Below are 23,342 nucleotides of genomic sequence, written 5' to 3'. Positions count from 1 at the left end.
TGTAGTTCATCAACATCTGGATGATTTGCTATGCTTGCTGTGGGGTTTAAACAGTTAAACAGCTACCTTTATAAGTAGCACTCTGCTTCGTTTCTCGCCTACTATGCCATTAATTTGTGCTAAAAGAGTGCATTGTCCTAAATTGCTAATATGCTGCTGAGCTCATGTCCAGCTTGCAGGCATCTCACAGGCATCTAGTTGGCCACTGTGAGAACACAATGCTGGACTAGATGGGCCAGTGGCCTGATCCAGCAGGCTCCTCTTGTGTGGTAATTTGCTTTTTAAAGAAGGAAATAATATGCTTTTAAGTCATTCCTAGATGAAAATTTTAAATAGTTTCCTGCTGCCACCTAGTGTGTGAGAAGAAAACTATCCTTAAGTTTCTAAATAATGGTGTAGCACAGCCATTCCCAAACTCGGCCCTCCAGATGTTCTGGGACTACAATTCCCATCATCCCTGACCACTGGTCCTGTTAGCTAGGGATGATGGGAGTTGTAGTCACAAAACATCTGGAGGGCCAAGTTTGGGGGTGCCTGGTGTAGCAGCAAAGCACCATATACTGTAGTGTACCTCATCCCGGCAAAGTACCGACCCCCATAAAGGTCAAAGACCAGCACAGAAAACCACACATCATCATCTTGGATGTTATAATTATAAATTTATAAACTGTTCATCATTACAAAGTGGTCGTGGAAAGCTCTTTGTTCATTTACAGTTATATTGTTAGATTATTAGACTCTTTAACTTTTGCAAATAGCATATTTATTTGACTGTTGCATAATCTCATCTTTGATAGCTGTGACTTGATCTTCCAGTTGCCTCAGCTGATCAGCCTTGTTTTGTTTAATCCGGTTCAGATCCTGTATCTTATTTTCTAAATCTGAAATTAAAAAAAAAGAAAACATCATGTGGTTACGTACAATTAAGTAAGTAAAATCCTTGTAAATCAATGCTGCCGCCACCCCCCAAAAAACTGAGTTTCCAAACTTTCTTCTTTGAGGGACCTCTTTTTCGTATTGGCTTGCCAGCCAAGGAACCTCCACACTAGGGCTGCCATCTTGCAACCCAGACACTGGATATGGGCCTTTAAATCTCTTGGTGCAAGGAGGGAGGCAGAATAATGCAGCTATAGTTCCTTATCATTTCCCAGTCCTGTCATCCACACCCGCTTCCCTCCTGCAGTGAGCAGAAGCTCTGATCTGAGGAAATAAGAAGAGCATGCTGGATCAGGCCAATGGCCCATCTAGTCCAGCATTGTGTTCTCACTCTGGCCAACCAGATGCCCTAAGGGAGCCATAGGCCTCAGCTCAGGGTTGTAGCAAGGTAAATTGGTACCCGGGGTCAAAAAATTTTTTTGTCCCCCCCCCCCCAGGCATGGGAAAATCAGGTGGTACCCGGTGCGGAAAATTTCTTGTCAACCCCCCCTGCAAAAATGGTTTTACGTTATTTCATATTTTCTTACAAAGGAATAATAACAAGTAATAATAAAAAAACTTTTATTTATATCCCACCCTCCCCGGCCAAAGTCGGGCTCAGGGTGGCTAACATCAGATACATAACATTGGTATAAAATCAAACAATAATTAAATTACCTCCTAAAAACATCTCAAAATCAAATTAAAGTCTAATTAGATGGCTTTCCACAGGGTTAGGGTTGGGAACAGTAAGTGTTCTCTGAACTGAAATTTCAGCCTTCACGACATAGGAAAACAGCCAAGTGAACAGCTATTTTGGTGGAGGAGGGTCAAGATATTAACCAATATGCATGAAATTTCATATATAGCTATAATGCATGAAATTTCATATATAGCTATATAATCCCTAGTATAAGACCTTCGGAGCAGGCATTTCAAAAAAAAAAAAAATTTTTTTTTCAACCCTCCCCCAAATTGTTCCTTGATAATTTGTCACCCCATCCATTATGGAAACCGGGGCAGCCCGCCCCCCGCTCCCCCTTGCTATGCCCCTGCCTCAGCTGTAGATTTCTCCTGATACGTGCAGGTGATCCAGTGTATGGCCCAAAGGGTGCAGTAAGTACAGTGGTACTTTGGTTTACGAACTTAATCCATTCTGGAAGTCTGTTCTTAAACCAAGGTGTGCTTTCCCATAGCAGTGAGGGACTCAATTTACAAATGGAACACACTCAACAGGAAGCGGAACATGTTCTGCTTCCAAGGAAAAGTTCACAAACCAAAACACTTTCTTCCGGGTTTGCAGTTGTTCATAAACTAAGCTGTTCTTAAACCAAGGTACCACTGTAATTGGCTTTCTCCACTGAGCCGCTATTTTGTACCTGGCTTGTATTGGTGCATCTCAATATATTGCACAAGCTTGGAGTCTTTCTACCCCTGACTCAGAACATTCCCTGTGGCTGTGTATTGTAGGAAAAGACCATTCTGGGATGTTTTTCCACCATTACTGATATTCTCATTGAGGGACCCCCAATAATTCACTGAGGAACATGCAAGAATCCTTGAGTGGGTATGTAAATGCAATATTTATACCTGCTATTCTTTTCATTTTCTTTTCAGTCTCTTTAGCCAGTTTCTCAGCCTCGTTTTTCAACCGATTCAGTTTCTCTAAGGTTTCCAGTGGAAGGCCTTTGGCTTTGAGCTTTTCTTGTAAACTGGCATATTCTTTTTTAAGATTAGCAAATTCCTGTAACGACAATATTTCCCAATGAAAAGTGTTGTTGTTTTTTCATACCTCTGCTAAGAAATTTAGTCGATTGGTTTTGTTTGCTTGCTTTTTAAAGGTTTAATCAAGTAACAGTTTTTATGGCCCCCCAAAAATAAACAATGTCATTGAAGAAAAAATTACCACTATGGAAGAAAAATAAACATACTATTTCTGGCAGTTAAAAAAATAAATAAATCCCAATAAGTAATCCAACATGTTAAAGAGGGAGAGTCCCACTATCCTATTTGACTTTCACCTTCAGACTTCATTGATGCTGTTATTATACATACATCCACTATAATAAAGTGCAAGTGTCTCTGCGTCCAGTCCCTGTGTCCGTGGGATTGCACTACTGCGCATGTGCCCCACGGACAGCCGTTGGGACTTGGAGCGCAGAGACTTCGGGCGGACGGGCGAAGCTGTTGAAGCGGCGGGTGTGCGCGGGCACGCGGCAGGTGCGCGCTTGCGTGGACTTCTAAGCGGCAGCGGCCATTACAAGTGGCGGCGGGCGAGCGATGTCAAGCGAGAGCTGCTTGGTCAGCTCTGCGCGCGTTCCCGATGTTGCTAGGGCAACACGGACGCAGAGCTTACAAAGTTTCTATAACAAACATTGAGGCAGATTCGCCTCTGAAATTCTGTAGGACAAACATTTTTTTTTTTTTGAAAAAAAAAACAAAAACCCGCTGGTGTGATCTATACCATAGGCCACATATGTTCTAGCGCCCGTTAATTTAACGGGCTTAATGTCTATCTAGTTCAAAATAAACAACAACAACAACAAAAAACAGAATACCCTTCTGACTTTTATTCTTGTGAATTCCAACACAGAGTAAAGATCTCAGGTCAATTAGAATCTGAATGAAATTGAAGAGGATTAATGGCACACAGCTAACATTTTATTCTTGCATGGGTCCTGGCTTGTTTGCAAGGCCCGTGGCAAATGTAGACTCTCTTCCTGTCCTCTGCCATGATGATAACAGGTTGAGATTATTACAGCCTGCGATTGGTTGTACTCTATTCAAATATGGTATTCCGGCTTTTGCACTTATTTCTTTCCACTAGGGATTATACAACAGAGCCAATGGTATATTTGCCTACTTCATGAATTAATTAAAATATTTTATTTGCAACAAACCAAAATGGTTTTAGAGATAGGACGATATATAAGGCTTAAGGCCAATTGATATGTCAGTCCCCACCGCAAAGTAGCCACAAAATGAGCCCCTCCATTTGACACATCATGATATGGAAGATTCTAGTCAATCCCATACTGAGAGTATGCTTGTGTTGAACTCATGATATCAGAAATTTGCAACAGGCTTTTTAAATTTCCTTCAGCCTAAGTTCTCTGGTGATCTGGATGTAGAGTAATTCAGTGCCTTTAACTATAGCATTTGTCCGTTTGTTTTTACACCGTTGCCAGTGTGAAGAACACAATTTTGGGTGTTCTTTAGGCGGGATTCTCAGAACATATCCTTCGCGTAAATTGTGAGCTTACAGTATTACCTTATTAGTCGCTACAGCTTGATTCTGTGCTTTTTCTGCCTCTGATTTAGCATTGGTGACTTGGCCCCTGCTCATCTGCAATTTTGTCTTCAAGGAAGCGATTTCATCTTCCATCTCTGACTGCTTTTCTGAAAAGTCCACTAATTCATCAACCGTCTTGTTCATTTGGTTCGCAGCCTGCAGAAGAATCATCAAATCATCATGTAATCAATGGGATACTTGTAACTCATTACCCAACAAAACAATTTTGGAGGAGACCAACTGAAATCAATGGGCCCAGTGATTTCAATGGGTCTGCTCCTTCAGATGCACAAAACAGACTAAGCAAGGATTCCATAGCTATTGTTAGGGCGCCAACAGGTTGGCGCGCTGAAGGGCAGGAGTCGGCTGAAGGGCAGGAGTCGCTGAAGGGCAGGAGTCGGCTGCAGAGAAAGTCAGGGTCCAACAGACTGGGTCAGGAACCAGCTGAGGTCAGGTATCAGCACCGGGGTCAGGAGAAACCGAAGTCAGGAACAAGCCAGGAGTCAGGAACCCAGGAACAGGACAAGCAAGAACAACCACGCGCTTCAGCACAGCAGTTGAAGAAGAAGAAGAAGAAGAAGAGTTTGGATTTGATATCCCGCTTTATCACTACCCGAAGGAGTCTCAAAGTGTCTAACATTCTCCTTTCCCTTCCTCCCCCACAACAAACACTCTGTGAGGTGAGTGGGGCTGAGAGACTTCAGAGAAGTGTGACTAGCCCAAGGTCACCCAGCAGCTGCATGTGGAGGAGCGGAGACGCGAACCCGGTTCCCCAGATAACGAGTCTACCGCTCTTAACCACTACACCACACTGGCACACTTGCAGGTGCTGGTGAATGGAGCATCTAGCCTTCCTTAAGTAGCTGGCTCACGACCACATCTCTTATGAGCTGCAGCTGCCTCTAATTGTTCCCCAAGTCTCTCAGCTTCTCAGCTCTACGTTCTGCATCTGAGAAGGGAGGGGGCCAGCCGGTTCCTCTCCTCACAAGGGCCTGGCTTGACTTCTTCCTCCTCCTGTTCAGGTATTTCTACTTCCCTGTCTGATTCTTCCTCTTCTGAGGAGTGTCTCCACCAGTCTTCTCCAGGTATGAGCTCCCCTACTTCCCCAGATTCTTCCGTGGGTGCAGCCTTGCCGGGGGGGGGGGGGCTTACCACCACTCCTCCTTGTCCAGCTCAACCCTGACAGCTATACTCTAGTGTGGATGGGAGGTAGATTATTTAAATAGCAAATCAAGTTAGCAATTTAATAAATAAATTAACAGGGCATGGGGGGTATATCCTAAAAGCGGCATGCTTTTTTTTTTTTTTAAATGCAGTTTAAAATTGTTATAACCCATCCTGGTACCTGCTGGTGAAGGATTTTTAAAATACAAAAACCCCAGATTTATGTAGACATGGGATAGAACAGACATATGGAGGAGCACATATAAAACTGTCCTGGTATAAAAAAAATCTCTTCCTCTGCCAGCACCAGTTTGGCTGGGGCCCTGGGCAGATCAAGGGAAGGAACATTGCTATCTAAGCAACTCACTCCACCAGGCTTTCCCATCCACCTCACTGATATGGCCCACAAAGTTGAGACAGGAATAAGCTCCAAAATGAGAATGGTAGGGCTTAATCAACAGGAGCCATGTGGGAGTTGGCGTCTGGTTCGCCCCACTACTATGCTGAAGTTCAAAGTTCAGAGAAATAACTGTGATAAAGGGAGTCTTTTGAAAGCGGAAAATAGTTGGCAGCTTCATTCTGCCCTCCCCCCTTTAAGACAGAAATGTGTGAAAACACGTGGCAAAAAGAACAAGAGCAATTTTGTTATTTGCAGAAGCTGATAGGAATACACTGATGCAATACATCAATAACATTAAAAAGAAAAACCCACAGACCGCTTTGATATTGGGTTGAAGCCAATTGAATGAAGAACTGGAAGCCTAAGAAAATAAATGCTAGTAAAAATTCTCTTGTTTGCACATTCTCTTACTCGCTTTTGAAAAGTCTCTGATGAAAGTTAACTGTAAAGAGGATACCTTTGCGATTTTTGTTTTAGTTTCTTCTATTGTTCCATTTAACTTTGCAAAGTCATCTCTGGTTTGCCGTTGAATATTTTCAATGTCTTTCAAGCTGTTTATCAATTCATCAGGTGTTGGGAGACCTTTTGCTACTTTCCTAAGTAATAAAAAACCCAGATCTTCTGAAGTATAAGAAAGGCACCGAGATATAGATACTGTAGACAGTTAGATATAGATATGCAACACACACACACACACACACACACACAGCTCTAACAAACAATAGGTCTTTGCGCCAAGGAGCTTACAATAAAAACAGAGGATGAAAGAGAGAGGCAAGAACATTAGTGTAAGAATTTATTTATAGAATGTTTAGATGACTGTAGTTCACATCAGTCTACCCATTGTGGGGCTGAAAATGCAGTTCGGAATGTAAAACAAAGGCAGACAGATATACAGTTTTCTATGATTTAGGGATAGTTTCCAAATCACAGACACAACACAGTGGTCCAAAAGTTAGCCAAAGGTTATCTGAGAGATTGTTGGGGGTGGCATGAATGCTGTTCCACTGACTGGGCCATAAGCACAGCATTTATGTCCACGAAGGACCACCCAATATACCAATGGAAAACTCACTGGAGTACATGTACCACTGGTGGTAGGGCCTGAAGCAGGGAGATCCATGGGCATGTTGAGGGCACAGGATGGGGCTCCCTTGGATTTACAGGATCCAAAACACTCTGGTTCCTCTGATATTCCCGTGACTCAGAACTGAAAGTATGTCAGCCCTGGAGCTGGCATAGCTAATTTACCTCCCATTGCAGTCAACGGGGAGGTGGAATGGGACAAGTGAGAAAAAGCTACTCCTTCATCTCCAGTTCAGCCGGGAAGCAGTCAGTATGACTTTGTGTAGCAGTTGCTCAGCCACATCCAATCTCTCCCACCCAATGACAGGACTGTAAACTAAGACAATCTTGTACTTACTCAGCTTCCTGGGCTTTCGCCAATAGTCCCTGTGCCTCTTCCATTTGCTTACTTAACCCATTCACCTCTGTCGGGGAGACCTCGCAGTGTGCCATGAGGCTCTTGAGATTGTCGAGCACCATGGTTAGCTCTTGGGGAGACCCTGGTAACTGGAGGCCCAGGACATAGTTTGCAACTTTCTCTATGTCTTCTGGAGGGGCACTTTCCTCTTGGAAAAGTGGAGAAAGAACTGCTTTAAGTCCCAACATCCTTGGTCTAACATATAATATGAATATACAGATATATGTAAGACAGGTGGATCAAACAATGGGTCTCAAGCATACTTGCCTAAGAGAAAGTTCTTCAATCTCTTGATGAGCTCTTTGATGCTTTCTCCTTCCCTTTCTATTTGATCTTTATTTTTCTCCAGCTCTTCATCCATCAGCAAGGCTTTCTTTTTGGTATCCCCTGTCATTTTCCTTATGCTTTCAATCTGTGAGTGTAGACAGATATATAGGCAGATATTTAAATAATGAACTGGTCTCTTTTAAGTTTAACTTTCCCTGACAAAGCAAATTCATATTTCCTAAACCTGTTTCTACATCCCTAACTGATAAGATGGTTCCAGGGGCAGTTCACTGGGTGTAATAACACCATTTGTTTTTGTAACTGAATCTGAACTCTCTAAGCCATACTTAAGGAGCCTAAGGGTTGGATCGTTCATTCATTCATTCATTCATTCATTCATTCATTTTATTTGTATGCCGTTTTCCCACAAAAAACAATCATGCTCAAAAGCGGCTTACAACAAAGAAACAGATGCATTTCAAACAAACACTACAAAAACAAAGTCATAATAAGATAGCAAAACGAAAATGTAGTAACATACAAAAACCTACATTTCAATACTGTAGATATAATAAGATACTGGCATATCTTGGGGGGGAAAATAGAATTTTGTAAAAAGCTTTCGTAGCTCAAATGTGCTATGTTCAATAAGTTTACATTGAAACACACAAGACTGCTGTTACATACAGCAGTGTTTTTCAACCACTGTTCCGCGGCACACTAGTGTGCCGCGAGATGTTGCCTGGTGTGCCGTGGGAAAAATTGAAAAATTACTTTATATATAGTCAATATAGGCACAGAGTTAAATTTTTTAACATTTTCTAATGGTGGTGTGCCTCGTGATTTTTTTCATGAAACAAGTGTGCCTTTGCCCAAAAAAGGTTGAAAAACACAGACATACAGTACCTTCTCTTCAGATCCTTGCATTTGGTTGGTCAAGTTATTTAACAACAGGACTGTCTGACGTCCTTCTCTGAAAGCATTTGTAGAAAGAGGTAGTGCTCCATTACAGTTTGGGCCGCCACAATGTCTGTTTCCCTGGCTATCTCGGCATAAAGCCCCACCACAATCTGATACACCGCAAGGAAAGTTTCCTGGTAACCCACATATCTGCATTGAAACAAACGTACTGGTTGAAGGAAGCAATAATACAACATTATATTAATGAAATGTGCTAGAAGAGAACTCAAAAACGTTACATTTGTATGCTCTTCACCTGCCTCAGAAAGCTGAAATATGAAGCCTTCTTTTAAATTAATGGTTTTTCAAAAACTTTCTACCTTGAGAGAACCCTCCCCACATTGATTTGCAAAGCAATCTGAGGTATGGATTAGGTAGGGCTGCCATATGCTTGAATTTCCCCGGAACCTCAAAGGCGGAATTGATGTCTGGGCAAGAACTTCCGCAAGGCGGCGCTTTGTCCTGGATCTTAGACAAGTCAACAACAAAAATTGCATTTTTGTAGAAAAAAGCTCAACAACTTTCAGGGTGTGCACAATGCACTAACTAGGCCTGTTGTGCCTCATTGTAATCTAATGTGAATTGAGGTTTGCTGTGCAGCTGCATTTTGCAAAAGAAAAATGATGTCACATTTAACTTGGCCCTGAGAACACACTTTGTAACACAACCAAGTTTCCTCTGTAGCGGAAGCTGTATGGTGGTAAATGCCCAGCCATGTATCCATTGTAGACCCATTGAAGTTAACAGACATGACTAACTTAGAATCCTAGAGTTGGAAGAGACCACAAGGGCCATCCAGTCCAACCCCCTGCCAAGCAGGAAACACCATCAAAGCATTCCTGACAGATGGCTGTCAAGCCTCTGCTTAAAGACCTCCAAAGAAGGAGACTCCACCACACTCCTTGGCAGCAAATTCCACTGTCGAACAGCTCTTAACATTCATTTCAATTGTTCTAGGACGAGTGTTGCATACAACCCATAGGCCTGGATTCAACCAACCTAGCATGCTAGCGGAAGCCAGTGCAACAGGGCTTTCCCTTTCCCCTTCTCCCCACTGTGTGCTCCCCACACCTCTCCCCAATCTGCTCCTAGAGGGTCAGTAGAATCCACAGAAGAGTGCATTGGTAGAGGTGATAATTCAGTTTTGCAAGCAGAAATGCTTGCACCGACAGAACAATCGGAAGATTGTGATGTTGAATTCCTCCCAAAGTCTCTATAGCATGACTAATGTTTCCAGTGAGAAACCCTTAAAAAAGTTTCTATGCCACTCCAGAACACTGGACACAGTGATAAAAGCATTTTCTTCACTTGTAAACATTAAACCCTGTTCACAGCGGACATGCATTCATGCCACAGCATCCCAGCAGTAACTGAGAAGAAGCATGTTTCTTATCTATACATTCCAATATGAACCACATTTACTACAGAATATGTCTTGTTGGGGTTTTAATGGGGCTCACTTTCAAGCAAAAATGCAGAGTTCTGCCGCTGTGGTTTACAGTTGGCTTTATTTGTTTTCACAATTTATGCCCCTCTTTATTGGGTCAAAGCCTTCCAAACTGGCTAAGAACAATTTTTCCCTCCAGGGCAATTTACACAATAAAACAAATAAATATGATGTCTCACCAGCCATGCTGTGATGGCTGAATTATTCATTCTGAACAGTAAAGTTATACTTTCTGCAAGGAACTAATACTTACCTTTTCATTTAGATGTTGAATATCTGAAGTGTTCAATGACTTCAGCTGCCCCAGTGCAGCACTTTCTTTTGAAACTAGATCATCTAACACGTGAAATGTATCGCTCCTCGTTTTTCCTCCGTGTGTTAGGACAGACTTTGAGGCAGTGATTCTCTCTCCGGCCGACAACATTATTTGGTAATAGTTATTAATTTTGTTGAGGGAATCTGAATCAAATGACAACAGTTACAGGTGGGTGGCCGTGTTGGTCTGCTATAGTCAAAACAAAATAGAAAATTCTTTCCAGTAGCACCTTAGAGACCAACTGAGTTTGTTCTTGGTATGAGCTTTCGTATCTGAAGAAGTGTGCATGCACACAAAAGCTCATACCAAGAACAAACTCAGTTGGTCTCTAAGGTGCTACTGGAAAGAATTTTCTATTTTGTTTCAAATGACAAATTTACTTGCTTTGTTTCACTTCATATATTGAAGATGGGGCCCACTGAAATAAATGGGTCCTCCGCTTTGAGATCCCAACTCAGGGTGTGTGAGGTGTCACTGAAGGTAGCAGCTGTTGCCAGGATCATGGTATGTGAGGATTACAGGATCACAGGTCTGATGGAAATCATCCCCAGCCCCTACCCAGAGCCATAGCTGTCAACTCTCCCTGCTGTTTCCCAATGCTAAAATAAGGGAATTTCCTGCAAAAAAGGGGAAAAGGTTGACAGCTATGCCCAGAGCTGCTATCAGCCCTGGGATGGAAGTTTGCACTGGCACTTACAGAAATTCTTACTCCTGGGGTAATAGCAACTTTAGAGAGATAATTTCCCCAATACTGTGGCAGGAGGAGGAAAGAGTTAATCCACTTTCCCTTGCACCACAGTTATGACAAAAATAAGGGTCCTACAATAGCCACTGAGAGTGAAACACACACATATGCTTTTGTACACTTTTATCTGCTTAAAACATAGCTAGGTCATGCTCCCCCGACCCCCAGTTCAGAGAAGAATGCATCAAAACGTAATATTTCAATTAAAAAATGACAGGATAGATTGTGTACACTGCTTCCGAAACTGGTGGTGGATGCAAAGTAAACGGGAGTGTGCACACAGCCATGCACACACAACTTCCAGTGATGCATTTAAACTAGATGCATTTAACATTTAGTTTATACAGTAGTCAAACACAGAAACACAGAGCAGTGTTTGCATCCATGCCTGGTGCCGCACTCACGGTGAAACAGAATTTGATGTGCATGATCATCGCATGCCTTTCCCACTTCTGTCGGAATGGCAGAATAATCTGAGACTCTTACTTGCTTTCGGCCAAAACTCTTCAGGGGAAACTGAAGCTTACATGGGTTTCTCACTCACACACCCCAATTCCAGCTGCGGTCAAGTGGAATACACCTGGAGCTGCTGGCTTCTTTTGCTTTCAAAGGAATTCACTTGCAATGAAGGCTGCAGTCCAGTGCTCAGTTTCCTAGAAGGAACCCACACTGAACACAGTGGGTCCTACTTCTGAGCAACTATGCATATGATTGCATTGCACGACTGCTACTTTGCTCCTCTGTTAAATGGGTTTGCAAAGGACTAAACCGGATTGACATTAATTGCATGAGTGCAATAAACGTGCACGTTAAAAAAAAAAGAAAATAAATGAAACATGAGCTGCAGAGGGGCCTGAGCATTCCTGGGATCAAAGGACCCAGGCAGAGGAAATGGCGACCTCTCAGATTTAGCTTGCTTTCTGAAACAATGCAACTTCGTTAAATTTGGAATGACTGAAACTATATCGCTATGGGGCATTCAAGCTGCTCAAGAGGACTAGTAACCGAGTTTTCACCTTGACAAATTAAGTGCTTCAATTTAAATATAAATTCTGAAGGTCTGAAACCTCTGCACTACAAGGGTGATGTGGTGATGTCCCCCCTCCCCCCATGTAATTTTATAAAGTTTAATTATTGGCCTTCCTACCTTGGAGGTGAATGTAATTATTCCTTTGATGAAGCTCAGACATCTTTTGCAGGGTTTCAGACAGATGGTCAGCATCTTTCCTAATGCGTTCTATCACACTGTTGAGGTCAGGGAACTGATCCAGAAAGTCAGGTTGCTGATACATTTGCGAAACCTTTTGTCTGAAAAGAACAACAACAGATCAGCAGCCACCTAAGATTTAGGGTTAAGAACCACATTTTGCCTAAACTTAGCATCCTAACCTAGTACACTAATAGGCTTTTACTAGTCTTGACTATATTCCTGGGAAGTCACAGCATCTTGAACCCAACACTTTTTGGACAGGATTCCTGCTTTGAGCCAGGGAGGGAGCTGAAATAGATGGCTTCCAAGCTTCCTTCAAACTCCAAAATTCTAAATTTTCTGCTATTGAATGCACATCACTTTAGCTTGTTTTGAGGAGTGGTGTCCTTTTTTGTACTTTTTGTATTTGGCAGATTAAATATATACATTGACATGGGTATTACATTAGGGATGGAAGCATCTGTCTGTTTCAGTCTTCTCAGTTTCTCACTCATCTCATTTATCTTATCTTCTCATTTATCTTAAATTCAGCTCTCTACTTCCCGCCGGAGCGGTACCTATTTATCTACTTGCACTTTTTGGCGTGCTTTTGAACTGCTAGGTTAGCAGGAGCTGGGGCCGAGCAACGGGAGCTCACCCCGTCACGGGGATTCGAACCACCGATCTTCTGATCGGCAAGCCCAAGAGGCTCAGTGGTTTAGACCACAGCGCCACTCGCGTCCCCTGAGTGCTGAGCCCTGGTCAAAAGAGAAACTTTGGCAGAGTTCTTCCTCTAGGTGCCTCAGTTGCTCATTCCCATTTCCCTGTACCTTAGCTTTTGAAATGAATGAGCAACTGATGTAAAAAGACAAGCAAAGGACCCTGCTGGAGCTTTTGTTGTTGTTCATGCTACAGGATGGTTGGATTAAAGAGCTCCTTTTATGCCTCGGCATGGGTGAAAGCAGCTGAACTGAGTATTTTTGGAGGAGGAACAAAATGTGCAGCATTTTAGGGAGCTCTTCTCCCCAGCCTCAGACCATGCTTAAAGAAATACCGGTATCTGTTAAATGATGAACAAATGAGCAACTCCTGTCAAAGGGAACGCATCTCACCGAATGTTGTCATGATCCTTCTTCATGCACAACAGCACCTCTGGCAACAGGGTGGGGTTTTTTAGGATTCTTTCTATTTCAGAAATTGTATCTTCATGGCCTTTGAGGTCTCCATCACAGCCAGGCATTGTCTGTCTCTTATCTCCCAGCGTTGCGGCAAACCTCATTAATTTTTGGATTTTCTGAGACAGGGAAGTAATGGCGTTATCCCACTGATCAAAACAAACGTGGCAGCGGCGGCAGGAAGGAAATTCCTGGTTGTAGCCCCGAGCACATTGATCACAGAATCTTCCAGTGACCCCAACACGGCAGTTGCAAGCTCCTGTGTCTTTATCGCACTCGGGTGTCAGAGTCCCATCCTTGCTACACCTACATGCTGGCAAGGGGGTGGGAAAGCACAATATGTTATAATTGCTGATAGCTGACTAATGAAGTTATTACAATTATAATTACAGTACATTTATATGCCGCTTAATTTCCAAGATGGTTTCTAAGCAGTTTGTACATGCAGAACAGGTTACAAAAAAAATATACAGTCATACCTTGGAAGTCGAATGGAATCCGTTTTGGAAGTCTGTTCGACTTCCAAAATGTTCGGAAACCAAGGCGTGGCTTCTGACTGGCTGCAGGAAGCTCCTGCAGCCAATCGGCAGCCCCGTTGGACGTTTGGGTTCCAAAGAATGTTCGCAAAATGGAACACTCACTTTCGGGTTTGCGGTGTTCGGGAGCCAAAATGTCCGAGTGCCAAGGCATTCAGCATCCAAGGTAAACATGCATAATTAAAATACACAGTAAAACAATTTCATCTAGACCTTAAAACAAATACAGTGGTACCTCGGGTTACATACGCTTCAGGTTACATACGCTTCAGGTTACAGACTCCGCTAACCCAGAAATAACGCTTCAGGTTAAGAACTTTGCTTCAGGGTAAGAACAGAAATCGTGCTCCGGCGGCGCAGTGGCAGCAGGAGGTCCCATTAGCTAAAGTGGTGCTTCTGGTTAAGAACAGTTTCAGGTTAAGAATGGACCTCCGAAACGAATTAAGTACGTAACCAGAGGTACCACTGTACCCACAATTGAAATGTATAAGTTATATGTTAGAGAAACAGGATAGAAACAGATTAAGGTCACTTATTTGTTTATTTATTTATTTAATGTATATCCTGCCTAATTTTTAGAGGAAACTCTGGGCAGCTTACTCATCAAAATCTGACAATATAAAAATACACAGCAATCTCTAGAGCTAAACTCCATCAGAAAGTCAAAGTATTAACATAAAAAACCCTAAAAGAACAATACAAATTCTAAAATAGTCATCAGAATAATTATTTAAAAAATCAGAGTAAACTAGCAAATAAATAATCAGATTTTTAAAACCAATATACGGAAGAAAGAAGTCCTTAATGTATCCAGGTCCCAAGCTGTTTAAGGCCTTAAAGGTCCACCAGTACAGATCACACAAAACTAGCATGATGGAATAAAAATACATAACACGTATAAGCATGTTGTACTGGTTGTCATTTCTGAATGATTTTCATGGACAGTCTGAAGGTTCCCTGAGACCATTCCCTACGTGGAAGCAAGACTGGAAGGAATTGAGATACCTGGTAATCAATTTCAGCTGCAGCTTGCATTACAACTCACTTGTTCGCTTGCGCCCAAAGAGTTGCTAGACATTAATAATAATGATAATTTATATCTCGCACTTCCTCCCAAAGGAGCCCAAGGAGACAAACCTCAAAGCAACTAAACAATACAATGAAAAATAAAATAAAGACATCTATAAACATCTATAACAATGCAATGATTGTTCAAATCTGAGGGGTACAAATATTCTGTTTTCTAATAAAAGAATGTTAGGATTTCTGCTACCTACTACTACAGTACTTACAGAAACAATGGATTTGAGAATCACCAAAATAATTTTCATCGCATGTGTCGCAACGTCTTCCAGTATAGCCCACTTTACACGGACACTGACCTGTGAGCTGCAAAAAGAGTCTACAGTGAGAAATGGGCTTAACTGACTCTCTGCATTCTTTGCAATCCCCCCCTTTTGTTTTCTCTATGCTACTTAAACTGCTAACTCATATGTATGTAAGGACTTCTTTTCAGGTTTCTAGCTCTGAAAAAAACCCTGAAAACTTTCACTTATTTTTGCATTTCCATCAACAAAGCAATAATAGTTTCTTTTCAGAATGTGTGTGTTTTCAGATTACTGTCTTAAAGGGCAGCTGTTTTTTGAAAATGATTAAAGATTTTCTTTGTTTACAAAAGTATTGCATTGTTTCTTTTCTCAGGTTGCAAAGTCTTTTCTATATATCGGTTACATATGATGTGAGAAGTTAGTGTTGGATACAGAATAAGGTTGTTTTTGCCTGCAGTGCAGTCCATAGCTGTTTTCCCCCCAGCCATTCGCATCAGCACTGCTTCATTAGTTTCCATATGTGTACACGCCAGGGGAGCATTGACAAGCGAGGGGTGTCAGTATCCTATGCAAAAAGGTGTTCAGCAAATTGGGAACTGCTTAATTCAGGGGTCAGTAAACTTTTTCAGCAGGAGGCCGGTCCACTACCCATCAGACCTTGTGGGGGGCCAGACTATATTTTTTTGGGGGGGGGATGATGCAAGAGCACCACGAGCCCCGGTGGCTGCTTACCTGTGTCTTGCGAGTGGCAGGGGCTGGCGGCAGCGGCGGAGGGACAATGAGCGGTGTGTGAAAGGGTTCCGGAGAGGGGCTGCTTAAAATGTTGGCCGCTCGAGCACTGCTGCTGCTGGCACCAACAAAGCCCAGCCCCCTTCCTTCTCTAGGCAGGGCGGGGAGAAGCCAGGAGGAGGCGCTGCCACCGTTTGAGGGAGAGGGAGGGAGAGGGAAAGAACGCGTTTGCTAGCGATCCACGCGGCGATTCCCGGACCGCCCGCAGGCCAGATCCAGAAGGCAATTGGGCCTGATCTGGCCCGCGGGCCTTAGCTTCCCTACCCATGGCTTCATTGGTGTGAAGGTGGTTTGAGACACAGCACAGCAAACAGTAGTATTTTGTTATCACGGGATACACACAAATTTTGCATAACCTTGTGATCACAGATTAAAATCCCAGGACTGGAAATGCAGTGAGCGCACAGTAAACACATCCTGAGACACTGTCCGCAGTTTGCCGTAGGATTGTGGCCAACGCGCAGCTTAAAGCAATCAAATGGACAGTCATGGAAAGAAGCATTGGGCAGGCTGAGAGACATTGAGGCTCACCTGAAAGTTGGCTGTGGGTCCTTAAGTTGGCTGTGAGGAAATCCTTAAGACAGACATTAAAATTTAGTGACATTAAAATTTATAAATGGAGAATCAGCTCAATGGCCTTGCCTGATCACATAAGTTGTTCTGGGAATGTCTTGGATTGCAGTCACAGATGCGACACCCGGTTCCCTGGATCATGTTCCAGTAGCCAGCAGCACACTGGTCACACTTGGCGCCCACCACATGAGGCAAGCAAGGGCATATTCCCGTCATCTGATCACACATGCAAAAGCCGTTTCCAGGTGGGCATTTCACTGGGTCCGCACCCAAAGGGTTGCAGTTACATTCTGTAAAGATAACAGTGAGTTATGGAAATAATCCCTTAAAAAAAAAGCAATGTTCTACCAGGAATTTAAGTTACCTTAGACTGTAAACATCAATTTATCTGCAACTCTGTTCTCAGCTTGTTCTCTTCTTGTCTGTCTAGTTCTTTGTTCTTTACTTCTATCAGGGACATGTTCCCCTCTGCTTTCATCCCCTTTTGGTGGAGTTCCTTGGGGTTCAGTTTTTCGTCCCTCTGCTGTTTTCTCTACACACCTCAGAATAGCACTCCTGCATCTTCTGTCCTTCCCCTCTGCTCAGCCCTGAATCTACATCAGCATCTCAAACATTTACCCTTGGGTGTCTCATTACCACCTCAGCTGCAATATGTCCAAGACTGAAATTCTCTGAAACTTTCTTTCCTAGGGTGCCCTCTGTGTCCTTTGTTGTCATCGCTATCCAGCCCGTCAACTAGGCATGAACTAGGTTAACAGGCTTCATCTCTGAGTCTTCCTGTCCTGCATTTCTTACATATCTGTCACTTTCGTTGTAATAGTGCTCCCTCCATAACAGACAAATTTGTTCCTGTGGGTCAGTGCATCTGGCTATTAACCAGAATGTTGGTGGCTTGAGCCCACCCAGGGATGGCTATAGTCAGAATTCATGCATTGCAGGGGGGGTTGGATTAGATGACTCTTGGGGTCCCTTCCAACTCTACAATTCTGTGAACTATATTAGAAACTGGCATGAAAATGCCTATCCTGCAATGTCACTTCACAGTAGGTTTGGGATGGTGTCTTAAGCTCACAGGTGCATGTGTAAACCAGGTATCTTCAAAACTGAATTCTCTGTACATGCCTTTTGACTCTCCCTATCAGCATTGGTCCTAGAACACCTTTAGCCAACTGTGTAACCTTCTTTCATCTTGCCATCTATTGCTCTACTCCCAAACAATCCACCTTATGCAATAATATTGTAGCCAGAATAAATGATGCTACTAAGGAGAATCCATGATGATTTCATTAACGTGCATAATTTATTCTAGCCACACCTTTTTTAATTTTCCTTTATGTGCTCAGTCCTTGATCCGTAATCTATAAAAGTTGTTTGCTTACTTCTGCAGTTTTGAAGGAGTGCTGATCCAAAGTAACCCGGTTTACAGAACTCGCAGCTTGGTCCATGGGTGTTGTGCAAGCATTTCAAACACTCCCCAGTGTCCTTGTTGCAGGAGTCTGGATCTGCCACATCAATGTTATTATTACAGGTACATGGCAGGCACTGGCTGGCTACTGCATTTGGATTCCTGTAGAAGCCACCGGGGCATTCATCACACTGATCACCTAACAAACCAAAATTCACACACAATTGCTGGTGACAGTCAGACACAGCTCACCTTTCCAGAAATAACATCACACCAGTAGATTCCATAATATAATTATATAGAACCCTAATTGTTAAGAGTTAAATAGATAGATAGATAAATACATAAATAAATATAGGTTAGTTCTGTCCAGACATATAGAAGTTACATGTGTTTTATTGTTTAGTTACTGTTGATTTCAATCATCTTTTGAATTTAAAAAACAACAACAATATTTTGTTTTATATTGTTGTAAATTACTTAGAGGTTTTTTTAAAAAACAATCGAGTGGTATATTAAATTTTGTTAAAATAAAACACACACACACCAAATAATAATAATAATAATAATAATAATAATAATAATAATAATAAATATTAGGAAATGCTTGTGCTAGTGTTTCTCAAACTTTTAAAAATGGTTTCTCCACTACTATACTTGGAAGGAACTTAACCGTGCATTCCTATGCTGAACTCAGAAGTGAGTTCAGCAAGAGTGCAGACTTAAATGTCACTGCCCCCAAACCTAGAAACTTTACTGAATACTGCATCTGTTTAGTTCCTCCATCAGTGCTTGGGAACCTTTAGCCTGTGGTCCACCAAGCTGCCCAATTCGGCCTATGGGAGTTTGGGCCAAACCATGTCCTCCTACCCTATATCCCACAACGCAAACTTTTTTTTTTTTTTTTTTAAAGGGATAGAGATGAATAGACAAAGTTAGAATGGATTGAGATTTCCCTCAGTCTCTGACAACATAAAACAGAAATTGTGAAACTCATAAAATATGCCATGTTTCCTACCTGAATAGCCCACAAGACAGTTGCAGACTAATAGCAAAGTCCAAGGATCTTGGTAACAGGAATGGGCAAAGTACCTACTGCTTGTTGGAGAATCTGGGCACATGCATGGACGACACGGCTCTCCTTTGAGAGGGTTTCCATAATAACCATCTACACATCTGCCAAAAAGAACAGTGAATATGGAGAATAAGGCTATCGAAGGCTCCTCTCCATGATGGCTATGATCTTCTTCCAAGTTTCTGGAAACCACTGAATGGCAGAGTTCCCTTGCGCTTGAATCCTGCTTGGGGATTTCCCACAGGCATCTGGTTGGCCACGGTGAAAACAGGATACGTTCTTATGAACATATTTCAAAATGGCACCAGAAGAAGGCAAGAACATAGGAAGAGAGAGCTCTTTTGGATTATGCTGAAAGGCACACCTAGCCCAGCATTCTTTTCTCAGAGTGGCCAACCATCTGGTAAGATTGCAACCAGCCCTCTCTTACTAGGATTCATACGACCTCTGAACCTGAGTAGCACACAGGGTTTCTATTCCATAAAAATCCCCAGCAACAGTTCGTCTTTCCTCGTTTTGTGGCTGTGGCATTACTGACATAACTGATGGAATGGACCCACTGCCTATGTAGGAGCATGTGGCTCAGCTACGCCCCTATCTGGACAGGGATAGCCTAACTACTATTGTCTATGCTCTGGGAACCTCAAGGTTAAGATTACTGCAATGTGTCATACGTAGGGCTGTGTCTGAAGACGGTTCGGAAACTTCAGCTAGTGCAGAATTCGGCGGCCAGGTTGCTCACTGGAGCAAGTTGGTTTGAGCATATGCCACTGATCCTGGTCCAACTGCACTGGCTACCAATTAGTTTCTGGGCCCAATTCAAAGTGCTGGTTTTGACCTATAAAGCCTTAAATTGGCTCAGGAACGCAATACCCCAAGAACCGCCCCTTTCCATATGAACCCACCTGGAGCCCGAGATCACCTTCTAAGGCCCTCCTTTGTGTGCCTCCTCCTCAAGAGGTCCGGAGGGTGGCAACATGAGAACGGGCCTTCTCTGCAATGGCTCCCTGTCTGTGGAATGCTCTCCCCAGGGAAGTTTGCCTGGCGCCTTCATTATACACCTTTAGGCGCCGCCAGGCAAAAATGTTCCTTTTTAACCAGGCCTTTGGTTGATCTGATTGAAATCCTGTGCCCTTTTAAAATGTGGCTCTTTGGGGGGGGGGGTTGTTATTAGGTTGTTGTTTTTATTTTGATTATATATATTGTCGTTTTATATGTTGATCTTGTTCTGTGAACTGCCCTGAGACCTCTGGGTATAGGGTGGTATATAAATTCAATAAATAAATAAAAATATGTGTGTGCATTTACACATAAAAAATAAATGCCTGCATGCACAATGGCAGCACAAAAGCCATTGTGGGGAATTTGAAGTTGGTCTGCACCCCTATGGCCATCAAGTCCTCCCATAAAAATTATTTGCCCCCCAACCAAAACCCCCATCTCTGCTATTTTCTATCCCTGCCACTAAAAGATGTGCATTAAAACTGCATCTTCTAAATGTCCATCCACCCATACCTTTCACAGTTGGCTCCAGCTGTAAACCCTCTGCAGTCCAAGCACGCTCCAGTCTGTGCGTCACACAGTTCCGCAAAGCCATTGCAAGGGCAAGGCCGACAATGGGGGAACCCAAAATATCCAGCCAGGCATTGACTGCACCGTCGGCCATCTACTTCTGGCCGGCATGAGCATTGCCCTGTCACCTGGTCACACAGAGCACTCACGGATCCTTGAGGATGGCAGTCACATGCTTGATGGAAAAGAAGCAGAGATGATAAGTTACATGACAAATGGTTGCCTTATCATAATATAAAGCCCTCAATGTGACATGACGAAGATCTCTCTACAGATACATGTCTCTTGCTCTTTGTTGACCATATGATCAACAGTCCATACCCATTCTCATAGAGGGCAATGCGAGACTAGTCAGCCTTATCCCCATTTTTACAGATGAGGAATGTTTGATGTGAAATAATGACTTGCCCAAGACCACCCAGAGTGTTCACATTCATCAGGAGATTTCAGTTTGGGTTTCCCAGGTTCAAGGAAAACAAAAGTCTGCCCACATGATTTAAATGCTGTTTTTCTTAAAAGGAAATAGCTTAAAAATTTAAAAACACAAAACCAAAAAAACAAGCAAACCCACAGCTGAAAGCAAGTGGCGATGAGTACTTACAAAGACAACCCTGAGACCCAAAACTATGGCTTCCGGCTGAGCATTTATCACAACAGCGACCCATGACATTCGGTTTGCATTGACATTGACCTCCAAGTTTCTCGCAGTTAGAGTTTATTGACCCTTGTGGATGGCACCTGCAGGCTTTTAACAGAAACATACCTTCTCATACAAACAAAATACAAAAACTCTGTATTCATTAATTTAAATTACTTCCACTCTCCTCTTCTTCAAGGTAGTAAATCAAAAGGTAAAATACCGACAACAAAACCTGAATATTTTTTAAAAAGCCGGAAAGCCAACCAAGACTGTTCTGATCTTAGATAAGGTGAAAATGTATTTAAAAGAACATGCTTTGGACTGCTTCCTTTTTGGCTTGCTTCAATTAGGGATAGCAAATGCTGAGCTTTATCAGATTGGGAAGTAAAGGCAGAAGCTGCTACTGTAAAAATCTTGCTTCTTTTGCATGTTGATCTCACTGTGCAAGGTGTTGGCATCTTTAGCACTGCCTTCCCTGGTGATCTTAATGGATGGGAGGGATGGAAGATGCCTCTCTTGCCTTGGAAGACCAGCCTGTGACACTGCCTCCACCTCTCAGTCCAGCTTTATTAACTATGAACCCTGAAATTTGGGGTCCCCTCCAAACTGGCGCCAAAGTTTTGTACTCATTTTGTACTGTCCCCTCCAAACTGAGTAACAGACAATTCAAACCGAGGTTAACTCCCAAACTCCCAACATTGTCCGATTCACGCCAAACTTTTGCAATAGTTTTGTACCACAAACCCCACATTTTGTATTGCCTACCAAACTGAGTGGCTGATACTCAAACCAGCGGCCACAGGTCTCCCACCCCCAAACCAAACATTGTCTGATTCACTCCAAACTGGTGGCAAATTTTTGCAATTGTTTTGTATCACAAACCATGCATTTTGTACTGCCCCCACAAGAAAACCCCTAAGTGACCACAGGCCACAGGTATCCCTCCAAAACCCAAGATAGTCCGATTCCCTCCAAACTGGTGCCAAATCTTTGTAATCGTTTTGTACTGCAAACCTCATGCTTTGTGAAAGGAAACAGCAAATGGTCAAACCAAAAGCCAGCACATTACAGAACTCTGCTGTATACTGCGGTATCCTACCCAGCAAGAAACAGGCTGTTGAATTGTGTACCATTTGCAAACATCTTTCAGTGGCACACAGTTAATCACATGGAAAACAGTTTTAGCGTCTCTTCATTTTTTAAGTTTATTTTAAAAAGTCAGAATGATAAAAATCACTTTCACTTTTGCTCCTCCTCAGAAAATATCGGCATCATGCAAATGCAGTGGTATTGATACTTACAAACTGCTCCATTGTGAATACGGGCAGACAGACTTGCTATTAGTTTTTCACATGCCTCTGGTAGGATATGCGGTCCAATTTCTGAAGCTATTTCAATGCAGTGATACTGCTGGTACTCTTCTAAATCATTTTTGTTGCAAAAGTTTTCCACTGAACTGATTCTAGGGATAAGCCCAAGCTTCAAAATTGACAAAAGCAAAGAAGTTTTAAACAACTGCATAGAGAAGTATAGTTCAGGGCAAGGGGGGGTCTCTTTTAACAGTTGAATTGGATTAATAGCATATTTTTACACTGGAGTTATTGTTATTGGCCTAAGCAACCTTCCTCCTTCCTTTTCCAGTCTGCCTTCCTTTAGTCACTTACACTCCCCACTGTCTTAAAGGCACACAGCCTACAAAATCACTGATGCCCTATCCGTTTTATTGATTAATGTCTGTAATGGTGGCTGCTGGCCACCTGACAGGTAGGTTATAAATAAGGGAACGGGTAGACAGATGGATGAACCAACCAATGTCCCAAGAAAATGTGATCAAACACAAAAGAAAAGTTGCTACGCAGCACAGATACTTACTGAATCTATCAATATGGATGACCGGGTCCCTGGGTCAGAGGCAGAAGACTTGGAAAAATAGACATCTACAAAATATTCTGTTCCTGGTTCTAAGCATACAGCAGTAGGGAGCAGCTCCATTCTGTTTGGTAATTGAAAAGTCAAAACAAATTAAAGAATTCTGTCATTCTTTCCCCCAAGGTTTTATGATGCTCATTTG

General features: G+C 42.6%; 1 protein-coding gene across 1 annotated transcript in view; it reads right to left on the bottom strand.

Moving 5' to 3' along the window:
* Window positions 1-639: 639 nt before the first annotated feature.
* The window catches only part of LAMB4 (laminin subunit beta 4), a 68,568-nt gene continuing 45,865 nt past the window's right edge, over window positions 640-23,342 (bottom strand). Inside the window, exons 18-35 of the mRNA XM_033163531.1 lie at window positions 23,144-23,264; window positions 22,573-22,750; window positions 21,233-21,376; window positions 20,575-20,806; window positions 19,003-19,160; window positions 17,959-18,183; window positions 16,649-16,869; window positions 15,182-15,278; window positions 13,291-13,666; window positions 12,137-12,297; window positions 10,182-10,387; window positions 8,428-8,631; window positions 7,522-7,666; window positions 7,195-7,402; window positions 6,229-6,367; window positions 4,187-4,363; window positions 2,506-2,659; window positions 640-881 (exon numbers count right to left, since the gene is read on the bottom strand). Of these exons, the coding sequence (XP_033019422.1) occupies window positions 742-881; window positions 2,506-2,659; window positions 4,187-4,363; window positions 6,229-6,367; window positions 7,195-7,402; window positions 7,522-7,666; window positions 8,428-8,631; window positions 10,182-10,387; window positions 12,137-12,297; window positions 13,291-13,666; window positions 15,182-15,278; window positions 16,649-16,869; window positions 17,959-18,183; window positions 19,003-19,160; window positions 20,575-20,806; window positions 21,233-21,376; window positions 22,573-22,750; window positions 23,144-23,264 (3,286 nt within the window). The 3' untranslated portion in view covers window positions 640-741. The remainder of the gene's footprint in view (window positions 882-2,505; window positions 2,660-4,186; window positions 4,364-6,228; window positions 6,368-7,194; window positions 7,403-7,521; window positions 7,667-8,427; window positions 8,632-10,181; window positions 10,388-12,136; window positions 12,298-13,290; window positions 13,667-15,181; window positions 15,279-16,648; window positions 16,870-17,958; window positions 18,184-19,002; window positions 19,161-20,574; window positions 20,807-21,232; window positions 21,377-22,572; window positions 22,751-23,143; window positions 23,265-23,342) is intronic.

This window comes from Lacerta agilis, chromosome 10, assembly GCF_009819535.1.
Source record: "Lacerta agilis isolate rLacAgi1 chromosome 10, rLacAgi1.pri, whole genome shotgun sequence".
In the NCBI taxonomy this organism is placed as follows: Eukaryota; Metazoa; Chordata; class Lepidosauria; order Squamata; family Lacertidae; genus Lacerta; species Lacerta agilis.
Note: the sequence above shows the minus strand (reverse complement) of the source record. Positions and strands in the feature narration are given on the sequence as shown.